General features: G+C 48.7%; 1 protein-coding gene across 1 annotated transcript in view; it reads right to left on the reverse strand.

Annotated features, from left to right (window-relative positions):
* srebf2 (sterol regulatory element binding transcription factor 2) overlaps positions 1-13,043 on the reverse strand; it is an 81,364-nt gene that overhangs the window by 22,434 nt on the left and 45,887 nt on the right. Inside the window, exons 9-11 of the mRNA XM_072492032.1 lie at positions 8,007-8,191; positions 4,753-5,014; positions 2,615-2,781 (exon numbers count right to left, since the gene is read on the reverse strand). Coding sequence (XP_072348133.1) covers positions 2,615-2,781; positions 4,753-5,014; positions 8,007-8,191 — 614 coding nt within the window. The remainder of the gene's footprint in view (positions 1-2,614; positions 2,782-4,752; positions 5,015-8,006; positions 8,192-13,043) is intronic.

Raw genomic sequence — 13,043 nt, forward strand, 5'->3', positions numbered from 1 at the left:
TGCATCTTCCTCACAGATGCAGTCAGACCTGCGGAGATTGTCCAGTATTTTCTGTTTTTGTTCCTGTCACTGTTGTTGGGGACGGGGGAATGAGCTCTCTCACGGTTCCAAAACTGCCTCTTTCCCCCTCGCTGCCCCGGATCGTGGATGAGGCTGCTGCTGTCGGCTGGGGCCCCACAACGCTGACATCTGCTGGACAGCCCCCCCCCCCCCCACCAAGTAAAACCCACTCACCTAGCCGAGGCTGAGCAACTCTAAGAGGAGAGTGCCAGTCAGTCATACCTCTGCTCTTTCGTGGCTGCACAAGTGGAGGAGCGAGGTGCCTGCCCACAAACCCACCCTGCCCGCGAACCCACAAACCCACACCGCCCGCAAACCCACAAACCCACCCCGCCCGCGAGCCCACAAACCCACCCCGCCCGCGAGCCCACAAACCCACCCCGCTCGCGAGCCCACAAACCCACCCCGCCCGCGAGCCCACAAACTCACCCCGCCCGCGAGCCCACAAACCCACCCCGCCCGCGAACCCACAAACCCACCCCGCCCGCGAACCCACAAACCCACCCCGCCCGCGAACCCACAAACCCACCCCGCCCGCGAACCCACAAACCCACCCTGCCCGCGAACCCACAAACCCACCCCGCCCGCGAACCCACAAACCCACCCCGCCCTCGAACCCACAAACCCACCCCGCCCGCGAACCCACAAACCCACCCCGCCCGCGAACCCACCCCGCCCGCGAACCCACAAACCCACCCCGCCCGCGAACCCACAAACCCACCCCGCCCGCGAACCCACAAACCCACCCCGCCCGCGAACCCACCCCGCCCGCGAACCCACAAACCCACACCGCCCGCGAACCCACACCGCCCGCGAACCCACAAACCCACACTGCCTGCGTACAAACCCACACTGCCCTGTGCTGCGGAACCGATACAGGTATTATTTAATGGGGCTAATTAATATTTTAAATCTTATTTTAAAAGAACCTTTTGGGATGCTTGATCATATGACAGCATTTTACATTCTGTTTGAAAGCGAGGTAGTTCAATCTGAAACCAAGGTGTTAAATTTGAACAAAGGAGATTATCAGCGTATTACACATCAGTGATTGGGTTGTGGGGACCAAATGTAATTTTTCCAAGTACGCAGGTGACACAAAGCTTGATGGGAATGTGTGTTGTGAGGAAGACACAAAAGTAGCTTCAAGGGGATTGGGGACAGGCTCAGTGAGTGGGAACATAGAACATACAGTGCAGAAGGAGGCCATTCGGCCCATCGAGTCTGCACCGACCAACTTAAGCCCTCACTTCCACCCTAGCCCCGTAACCCAATAACCACTCCTAACCTTTTTTGGACACGAAGGGGCAATTTATCTGGCCAATCCACCTAACCTGCACGTCTTTGGACTGTGGGAGGAAAGAAGAGCACCCGGAGGAAACCTACGCACACACAGGGAGAACGTGCAGACTCCGCACAGACAGTGACCCAGCGGGGAATCCGACCTGGGACCCTGGTGCTGTGAAGCCACTTGTGCTATCGTGCTGCCCGTGGAAAAACGTGAGGTGATCCACTTTGGTAGAAGGATCAGATGCACAGAGTATTTCTCAAATGGGAGGAGATTGGAAAGTACAGAGGGACCTGGGTGTGCTCATCATTCAGTCACTGAAAGTTAACACGCAGGTTCAGCAAGCGCATTAGGTCGGTTAATGGTATGTTGGCCTGTATTGGAAGCGGATGTGAGTACAAGAGTAGTGGGGTCTTAGTTTCAACTGAATAGAACCTTGGTTAGATTACACCTGGAGTACAGTGCGCAGTTTTGGTCCCGTTCCCTGAGGAAGGATATTATTCCCGCAGAGGGAATGCAACGAAGCATGACCAGTCTTGCTCCGAGGATGGTGGGACCGTCCTTTGGCGAGTGGGGAACTGGACCTGTAATCTCTAGCGTATCAAAGAATGAGGCGAGCCCATTGAAACCTACCAAATACTTAAAGGAATAGACAGGATGGATTGCTGGTAAGATGCTTCGTCTGGTTGAGGAGTCGAGAACCACTTAGGAGGTTGTATTCAGGAGGTTGTGAACCATTGGAATTCTCTACCTTGGAGGGCTGTGCAAGCTCAGTCATCGAGTATGTTTAAAATAGAGATTGATAGATTACTTTTTTTTTTAAACTGGAGTACCCAATTCTTTCTTTCCAATTAAGGGGCAATTTAGCGTGGCCAATTCACTTACCCTGCACATCTTTGGCGCCGGCAATGAATATGCAACTTTCTGGCTTAGTACTAATACCACGATGTGCATTAGCCACCATAAGAGACGTGGTGTCCTATCGCACAGAATAAGGGTTCAGCTTCTGGTTGGTCTCCTATAATCACCTAACCGTACATCTCAGGAATACTGATGCATTTTATACAATAAGACAATCTTGAAAAAGCAACTAAAATGTTGCCGGACGACTGTACCCAGGCGCCAATTAATCATTACGGCCAAGAAGGCCATTCGGCCCATCACCGGCCTGAAACGAAACACCCGAACCGCATGAACAGTGCGCGATACTGATAAATATTTGCATCTAATGGCCAACCTGCGATGATAACCCGAGTTATTACTCACTGCTAAGAAGGCCAGTCTGCCACCAAAGTTGGTTTTAAGGCAGATAGCAGCTGTAACATAGATTTCTGCCATGAGGCTTTGGGGTATTTTGTCCTCTGCACATTCTGCCAGGTTAACTGCAGACAAAGCCAGGTTTACGGCACGCACCGGACTCTGCACCAGTTTATCTACATTAAAAGGGAGAAAAGAGACATCAGTTACATCCACTTAGCGACGTGTGCTTAGGGCTTTTGTCAAGAGAAAAACAACTTCATCTGCAAAGTATTAAGCAATCTGGTGACCTCCAGGCAAAAGAACAAACATATTGGGCCGGATTTCCATGGAGTGGGAATGTCTCGGAAGCCATTTAAAAATGGGGAGTGGGGGTTAGAGTTTTTACAGCAATAGGAAGAGGCCCTTCAGCTCAATGTGTCTACACCAGCCATCAAGCTCCGATTTACTCGAATCCCATTTTGGATTCCAGGATTCCTGCTCTCATTCCCGGAACCTCCAATTTTCCCGGGTGTGGGATAAGTGTGGGTAGGGAGACCACAACCTGCACTCCCTGCACTTCCCGTACCAGCCTCCCCGAACAGGTGCCGGAATGTGGCGACTAGGGGCTTTTCACAGTAACTTCATTTGAAGCCTACTTGTGACAATAAGCGATTTTCATTTCATTTCATTCTTGACCTGCAGCTCCATTTGCAAGAGTAACCCCCCCCCAACCACGTTCGTGAAGGGTCGTAGATCATAGTATTTACAGCGCAGAAGGAGGCCATTCGGCCCATCGAGTCTGCACCAGCTCTTGGAAAGAGAACCCTACCGAAGCCCACACCTCCACCCTATTCCCATAATCCAGTAACCCCATCCAACACTAAGGACAATTTTGGACACTAAGGGCAATTTATCATGGTCAATCCACCTAACCTGCACATCTTTGGACGGTGGGAGGAAACCGGAGCATCCGGAGGAAACCCACGCAGGCACAGTGAGATCTGCACAGTGACCCAAGCCGGGAATCGAACCTGGGACCCTGGAGCTTTGAAGCAATTGTGCTAATCACTGTGCTACCATGCTGCCCACATAGTTTGGATTCAGGAAGCTTTTGAAAGGTATGAGAACAAGGTCTTACACATGCCCACCTTGCCCCTTACATTCCAACTCAGTGCTGCCATGCCCAGTACCAACCTTCATGGCCTGTTATAGCCCCATGTCAACTCATGCCACTTACCCAACCTATTGCCCCTTTCACGCCCCCCACGCTAACTCGAGCTCCCCTACCCACCCCCAATGGATCCTCCTACCCTCTATGCCAACTCAAGGCCTTTGCCCATTCGCCCAGAATACACTCTGCAGTCCTGTAGTAATGATGGCATGTGTGAAACTGGTAAAGTCACAATCCTTTTGGAAACAAAGTGTGATCTGACAAACCAATAAAACTATCAACCAGACCACTGAAATGTCAAAAAGACATTATAAGCACCTGACGCCTCTTAATCTCCAGCAAATAAACATTGACCCATTGACAAAAGCGATCAGAGAAACAAATAGTTTATTGTGACCTCGGAGTTGTCAATCAAGCAATGGTGACAGTTCTCTCTCCAGTTGTGTAGACGAGAGTTAATCCTGTTAGGAGAGCCTGGGTCTCAGCCAAGCATTCTAAACGAGGCTTGTAAAGGTAAAGTCGCCATAGTCCCAGGTGACCATAGGCCATTTTGAGGGGGGGGGAAGCTGACTGTTGGTGGTTTAACCTGAGGGTCACCACACCTCAGGCGAGGGGCGAGGTTGAGAAGGTGGGGCATACATGAATAACCTCAGCTGGTATGGGAATTGAACCCGCGCTGCTGGCCTCGCTCTGCATCACAAACCAGCTGTCTGGCCAAGAGGAGCTAAACCGGACCCCAAATGAGGCTTGTCAGATGCACAGTCATTGCCAAAACGTCACAGGTCAGATGAAGAGATTTTTTAATAAATGCTTAAACTGTTGTGGTGATGCGGAATGCATGGCCTTTCAAAAAGGGAATTAGATTAATACTGGAGTGGGAAAACATTTATGAGGACGGGTAAAGGACATGGGAGTTGCCCTAATTCAGTAGCCCCTTCAAGTGCAATGGGCCAAATGGCCTCTTTCTGTGTTGTAATGAAATATATTACAGTACCTGTCAACTGCAGCTGATGCAGTTTGTGATAAACTAGCGCAGCATCACGGGCACTCAATTTGGCTTCTTCTTGAAGCTGCGCCTCCTGCCGAAATCCCCTCGTCCACTTCACCAGCCAGCGGGTAAAGACGAGCTTCTGAATGCTGTGCCGAATGATGTTCCAGCAGAGGCTACAGGCCAGGTCTAACCGAGAGGCGGGTAGCGCCCGTCCCAATGCCAACAAACAGGTCTGCAAGTTTCCTGCTGCGGCAGTGAAGGCGCCCTAGAACGGAGAACAAATTCTGGACTTAGTTACAAACTCTCGGTCATGTCACGTGATGTGATCATTCCTGGTGTCTTTTATCAAAGAAAAAGCCTGACAGTAACAAATACATTCGAACAAATGGAGGCACCATGAAAACCTCCTTTATCCCATGTTAACAATCTGAGCAGCCGATTGTATTTGGTTGGAATTGGGACAGAACGAGAGGCAATCACATTGGATTTTCAGTCAGAGCTTGACACTCTCAAAACAAAAGGGAAAATTCCACCCAGTGAGTTAGGGACTGGTCTTTTAGTTCTGCAATCTGAGCTTCAAATCTAGCCTGAACCAATTGGGATAAATGACGACTGTACCGGTTCTGAGCCCTGTGTGAAATTGGTGTGTGTGGAGTCTCAGATCAATGTTGACTGTACCAATGGAGACTGTACCGGATTTTCCTGTCTCTCCCGCCAGCAGGGTTTTCCAATCCTCTGAAGTCTTTTATTTTCCGGTTCTGGTTCTGCCATGATTGTACTGAAAGGCAGAGCAAGCCCGACGGACCACGCGGTCTATTCCCGCTCCTGTTTTTTATGCACTTATGTATGGGCAGGCACTCTTTCCCAGGGTGGAGGGGTCAGTCACCAGGGGGCATAGGTTTAAGGTCCATGGGGCAAAGTCTATAGGAGATGTGCGAGGCAGGTTTTTTTACACAGAGGGTGGTGAGTGCTTGGAACGCGTTGTCAGTGGACATTGTGAAAGCAGATACATTAGCGGCATTCAAAAGGCATCTTGACAAACACATGGATAGGATGGGCATAGAGGTATACGGGACAAGGAAGTGCTGAGGGTTTTGGCCAAGATTGGTATCATGACCGTTACAGGTTTGGAGGGCCGAAGGGCCTGTTCCTGTGCTGTATTGTGTTTTGTTCTTCGTACATGTGTGAGTTACAGAGTCTGGTGTTGGGATCCCATTATCAAGGTTCCATTTTGGCTAATTATGGTCCACAGCAACATAACAACTCTGCCAAACCATGTGCCCTCGACTCTGCGGTGTATCTTTTCTACTGGAATGATGCTTGCCATTTCCAGTGGCACTAAGTGGGATTGCCTACTCAGGGGCAGCATTACGCCGAGAGCGGATGCCAACTAGGCATTGATCTGAGACTCCACACACACCAATTTCACATAGGGCTCAGAACCGGTACAGTCATCATTTATCCCAATTGGTTCAGGCTAGATTTGAAGCTCAGATTGCAGAACTAAATGACCAGTCCCTAGCTCACTGGGTGGAATTTTCCATTTTGTTTTCAGAGTGTCAAGCTCTGACTGAAACCCAGCTGCACAGCCAAACATTTAGTCCAGATCGCGAGCCGCTCTGGAAGAAAAAAAAGAAACCGTGGGATTTTGTAGTCCTTGTTGCCATTCTTGCTAACAACGCTCCCGAATTCACCCTCGCTGTGGCAGCCAGTCCCCTGCACATCTACTTTCTCAAAAGTGTGGAGGGCAGAGTATTTGAAGCCTCTGAATGCTGCATCACCAAGTCACACTGGCATACTCTCCACCAGGCAGGAACAACCTGGCTTTTAGCAGCAAAACTCAAGAAGCCTGCAAGCAGGCCGCTCGCTTGCTACAAGCAATGGGTTGCCTGTCAAAGCAGCGCCTGGTATTCAGTCCCACCGCAGTTGGTGGGGTTAAATATCAGGGAATGTGTATGACTGGCATCTGATCCAGCTTTGTGCTACTGCCCAAGATGATCTTCGACCTCAGTCTTGGATTGTGGATGAAGGGAGTCAAAGAGCCTCAAGTCTTAACTAATCGGAAATGAAAGATTCACTATTTCTGGGCTGAATTGCAAAAAGTGGTTAAGTGGAGGAAGAATGTAAAATTGGACGCCACCCCAGTTAGAATGTATTTGTTGTTCCAAGGCTTGTCCTTGGTGATGTTCCCAGTGCCTACCCAGCAGCCCAGTCGCTGCAGGTTTAACAGTGGTGGGGGAGGCATTAGAATGCCCGCTTGCCCGTGGGCCCAACTGAGGTCCTTAAGTGGCCAATTCATGGTCCCCCTCCCACTGCCGCTGGGATTGTACCTGTGGTGGTGGAAGGCTGGGACCAGGGGTCCAGCTTTCCCAGTGAAACCTGCTACCTGGAAGTCCGGCTGAATGGCAGCACACCTGCCTTCTAGGACTCGCTGTTGTTCCAGCAGTGGCCACCGCTGCTGGTGACACCATTGGGACCAGAATGCTGCCGGCCATTTGAGTGGCAGAGCTTCCTCGCGTAAGGGGATTGTGGACGTCTCGCCTCAAGCCCATTAAAGGCCCAACGTCCATTAAATGGTAGTGGGCCGAGTTGACCAAGCACACAATCCCAGAGTCAAGTGTGGCAATCGATTTGTGGCTCACTCTTGGCGAGGGGGCGGCGACCTCGAGACAAATGAGAAGAATTCCGGCTCCCAGTTCGGAGGCTACTCCACAGTCCAGGTTCCGATAATCTTGATTAACCACCACCTTTTCTGTTCATTTCTTAACTAATCTAAATGTATTAGGGCTAGAACATCTTACTGAGATATGCCCAACTTTCAGCAGCCTTCTCTTCAAATGTGGGACTGTGACGGAGAACATTGTCCTTTCATTGCTGACCAACCACCACGTACTGCCTCATACTAATGGCTGCAAGGACAGAAATCAAATCATTGACCTGCGCTCATTCTATCTGGTTCCTCAGGGTACGATTCGAGAACGCAAAGCTTCCCCAACTATCTAAATTAGTTGGGGCAAATGGAACAAATAAACACTCGCACGCACAGGCACCTCGGCAACTTTTAGTGGTTTCAGTATGATTTTTCCAAAAGCTCTGGTCAATTATTCTAGAATATAAAAATATGCCGTCCGTTTCACTAAATTGAATTGCCCTCTGATCTCGAGGGTGCCCAATATCACTGCAAGGCAATACATGGAACAACACGGGTTATCATTACACACTCTCCCACCCCAGTTCCAAACAAATGAAACTCGTACCCTGGACAGATCCAGGTCTGCTTGCTTGCGATGTCTCCAGAACGTAACAGAGGACGGAGAGTGCAGGCGTGTGATGGGCTCGCCATAAATGAAGAGTTTGACAAATACACTCAGCACGATGACCCCATTCACCAGCCAGAGGATTAAGGTGGGCAGCATCCACTCAAACCAGCCTTTCGAATCTCCTGAAACAGAAGGAAAAGGGGACATTACAAAACCCCCAAGGGATGGCTACACCAAACCGCTTCAGGGCATTGAACCGATATATAATCAGAGAACTCTTTTGCGTCAGGTTAATTCTAATGTGTGTTTCTATGTATCAATGACCAATTAGGATAATGTTATTATTCATTTATCTACTATTGGATCTCTCACGGTGTTGCTCGATGAGTCAAAGAAAATAACAATAATCTTTATTGTCACAAATAGGTTTACATTAACATTGCAATGAAGTTACTGTGAAAAGCCTCTAGTCGCCACACTCCAGCGCCTGATCGGGTACACAGAGGGAGAATTCAGAATGTCCAATTCACCTAACAAGCACGTCTTTCAGGACTTGTGGGAGGAAACCGGAGCATCCGGAGGAAACCCACGCAGACACATGGAGAATGTGCAGACTCCGCACAGACAGTGGCCCAAGCCGGGAATCGAACCCGGGATCCTGGCACTGGGAAGCAACAGTGCTAACCACTATGCGACCGTGCCGGACACTTGTGTCTGTTACCGTGTCACCTTTAGAACAAGTAAACATAGACCATTACCATTAGAGCAGGATTATTCTCAGGCCCACACTGCAGATTCCTGTTGAGTGTATTTCTAGTTTTTGCAGCCATTTTGAAGTCCAGCCAGAGTAAAGGAGGAGCTTGGCAGGAGAGTATGCGCAAATGTGGCCGCCCCTCCTCCCGAAAAGGTGGACCCGGCCTGGTTTAAGGAATTGGCCCAGACACTGGAAGCGCTCTCTGCTCTTATAAAAAATGTCATCGGATCTTTTCTATCTGACAAGAAGGATATTAAAGGCGAGGTGAACTCAGCAGTGAGTCAGACCAAGATACAGTGATGGATTCAAGGAATATTTCAGACAGGTTAGTTTAGCTAAAGGAGACAAGTACTTGGGCAACAGGGCATTCTCTGGAAGACGAGGCTATCGCAGAGAGTTTAAATGAGATTTCAGGGCTCAAGCGTGTGGCTGTGCTCTGGAGAGTAGCCAGCGTAGAATCTATTTTAAAGATGGGGGAACCAAGTTAATTCAGGCTGTTACAGCACTTAACGTCTGTGATGGGGAACGTTTTTGGAGCCACTAATTGCGGATGAAGTTACCATACTACAGGAAAAAGGAGGAATAAAAGTAGCCAGCATTGATTTCAAAAGATAAACATGCACGCCAAACTTCAAAATGTCTTTGATGAGTGACAGACATAGTAGATTAGGGAAATGCTGTGATTATATTGAATTAGGGCTTTAAGGAAGCCTTAAGCAGGCATCCCAGGGGGGGATCATGAGAGATCAAAGGATATGGAGTTGGAAGAAGAGGTTTAAAAATTGATTAGAAGGTGGAGGAGAATTTCTGTCCCCCACAGAATAGTTGAAGATGGAGGAGTGGTAATGGTAACGGCATGCTCACCTTTATTGCCAGGGGATTGGGAGTTCAAGGATTTGCAAGCCTTTCTTTGGGAAGATCACAGGTGGAGTACTATGCACAGCTTTCGCCTTGATATTTAAAGGAAGCAAACTTGCATTGGCAGCAGTACAGTGAAGGTTCACGGGATTGATCCCTGGCATGGTAGGCGTGTCCTATGAAGGAAAGCTGAGCAAATCGGCCCAATGCTCTCTGGAGTTTAGAAGGGCACGAGATGATCTCATTTAAACGTACAAGATTCTGAAGGGGCTTGGCAGGGTGGAGACAGTTTCCCCTGGCTGGGGGACGCAGCCGTAAGATGAGGGGTTGATCATTTCTGACTGAGGAGGAGGAGAAATTTCTTTCATCAAGAGGGTTGGGAATCCTTGCATTTCTCTATCCCAGGAAACTGTGGACGCTCCATTGTTGAGTAAATTTAAGGTTGAGATATGCAGATTTCTGGTCTCTCGAGGGGTATGTGGAATGGGCAGAAAGGTGGAGTTGAGGCAGGAGGTCAACCATGATCATATTGAATGTCGGAACAGGCTTAAGAGAGGCCGATTGGTCTACTCCTGCTCCTATTTATTTTGCTTTTATGCATATAAAAGGTTCCATTCTCAGGCCAGTTCTGTCCACTGTCATCAATGATTTGGACATGCGCCGAGAGGAGAGGGTGTCAAAATTTGCAGATAATAGCAAAATAGGAGATGTAGTTAATTCTTTAAAAGACCAAAGGAAACTTTCTCTTTAAAAAATATATTTTTAGAGTACCCAATTATTTTTTTCCAATTAAGGGGCGATTTAGCGTGGCCAATCCACCTAATCTGCACATCATATAGTATAAAAGCAAATTATTGCGGATGCTGGAATCGGAGGCGAAAGAGAAAATGCTGGAAAATCTCAGCAGGTCTGGCAGCATCTGTAGGGAGAGAAAAGAGCGAACGTTTCGAGTCCAGATGACCCTTTGTCAAAGCTAACAGACAGAGAAAGTGGGAAACATTTATACTGTGGAGTGAGAATGAAAGATGAGTCATAGCCACAAAAACCCAGGGAAACGGGGTGCTAATGGCCACAGAAACCAAGGGGAAAGAGTGGACAAAAGATGTGAAAGGCCAAACAGCAGAGAAACTAATATCAGAGGGTAAACTGTAGGTGTGGGGGGAGTGGGAGGGGGAAGCAATGAGGAGAAAGGTGAAGGAAAGGTGGATAAGATTGGGGGGGGGGGGGGGGGGGGGGGGAAGAAATTAAATATATATTAAGAAAGAAAGAAATGGTAAAAGACAGTTAAAATGAAATGAAAACAAAGGTCGAGGTGGGGTGGAGCTAATCATCTGAAGTTGTTGAATTCGATGTTGAGACCGGAAGGCTGTAGCGTGCCTAACCGGAAGATGAGATGTTGTTCCTCTAGTTTGCGTTGAGCTTCACTGGAACATTGCAGCAGGCCAAGAACAGACATGTGGGCATGGGAGCAGGGTCTTTTGTTAAAATGGCAAGCAACGGGAAGGTCAGGGTCCTGAATGCGCACAGACCGAAGATGCTCAGCAAAGCGATCACCCAGTTTGCGTTTGGTCTCTCCGATATAGAGGAGACCACATTGGGAGCAGCGAATGCAATAGACCAAATTGGAAGAGGTGCAAGTGAAACGCTGCTTAACCTGGAATGTGTGTTTTGGGCCTGGGATGTTGAGCATGGAAGAGGTAAAGGGGCAGGTGTTACACCTTCTGCGATTGCATGGGAAGGTGCCATGGGTGATGGGAGAGGTACTGGGTATGGTGGAGGAGTGGACTAGATTGTCTCGGAGGGAACGGTCTCTGCGGAATGCTGACAGAGGGAGTGAAGGGAAGATGTGTTTGGTGGTGGCATCACGCTGGAGTTGGCGAAAATGGCGGAGGATTATGCTTTGCATAATGAGGCTGGTGGGATGGAATGTGAGAACGAGGGGGACTCTATCCTTGTTCTGGGAGGGAGTGGAGGGGGCGAGGGTAGTGGCGCGGGAGATGGACCGCACACTGTTGAGGGCCTTGTCAACAACTGTAAGTGGGAAATCGCGGTTGAGGAAGAAGGAACACATTTTCAAAGCACCATTTGGAAAGTGACATCATCGGAACAAATGCAATGGAGGCAAAGGAGTTAAGAGAAAGGGATGGAGTCCTTACAGGGTGTAGGGGGCGAAGAGCTGTAGTCCAGATAGCTGTGGGAGTCAGTGGGCTTGTAATGGATAGTCTATTGCTGGAAATGGAGACAGAAATATCAAGGAAGGGAAGGGAAGTGTCTGAGATGGACCAGGTGAAAGTGATGGAGGGGTGGAAAATGGAAGCGAAGTTGGTTCCAGGGGCGGGCGAGAGCATGACGCGGCACCAAAATAGTCATCAATGTATTGGTAAAGGAGTTGTGGGGGGAGGCACGTATGCACATCTTTGGGTTGTGGGGGGTGAGACCCACGCAGACACGGGGTGTGCGCGCAAACTCCACACGGACAGTGACCCAGAGCCGGGATCGAACCAGGATCCTCAACGCCGTGAGGCAGCAGCGCTAACCACTGCGCCACCGTGCCGCCCCAAAGAAAACTTACTGAGAAATTGTTAAGATGAGGAGAATGGGTTGAAAAGTGACAGATGGAATTTAATGTCAATGAAGGCAAGCTTTTGTATTTTGGTTAAAAAACAGTATACTCGGAAGAGTGGTAGTCTCGAACAGCAATGGAGGTTTAAGGTACTGGGTCACAGAACATCAGCGACTAAACTGCAAAATCATAAAATAGACTAATAAAATTGTACATTTTATAGCAAGAAATACAGACTGGAAAAGCGAAGAGGTAATGGTGAACCTACATAAAACTCAGTTGGTGTGGCATTGGTCTCCACGCGATAGGGCATGAGACTATATCTGGAGTATTGTCTACAGTATGGGCCTCCTTCTTGAAGTAAAGATGTAAATGTGTTAGAAACAGTTCAGAGAAAGTTTACTAGACTAATACCAGGAATGGGCAGGCTGCCTTATGAGGAAAGGTTGGCGATTTTAGTTTTGTGCCCACTAGATTTTAGAAGAGCAAGAGACGACTTGATCGAAACCTTTAAGATCCCGAGGGGTATTGACAGGGTGGATGTGGAGAGGATGTTTCCTATTGCTGGAGATTCTAGAACTAGGAGTCACTGTTTAGAAATAAGGGGTCGCTCATTTAAGACAGAGGAGACTTTCTTTCTCTCAGAGTCTCTAGAACGTTCTTCCTCGAAAGGCAGTGGAAGCAGGATCATTGAATATTTTTAGGGCAAAGTTAGATAGATTCTTGATTAACAAGGGATGAAAGGTTCTCGTGAGTGGGCAAGAATGTGGAGCTGAGGTCACAATCAGATTAGCCATATTACTGAATGACAGAACAGGCTCGAGGGGCCGAGTGCCCTCCTGATGCTCCTAATTTGCAT

Source organism: Scyliorhinus torazame, chromosome 29 (assembly GCF_047496885.1).
Source record: "Scyliorhinus torazame isolate Kashiwa2021f chromosome 29, sScyTor2.1, whole genome shotgun sequence".
Classification (NCBI taxonomy): domain Eukaryota; kingdom Metazoa; phylum Chordata; class Chondrichthyes; order Carcharhiniformes; family Scyliorhinidae; genus Scyliorhinus; species Scyliorhinus torazame.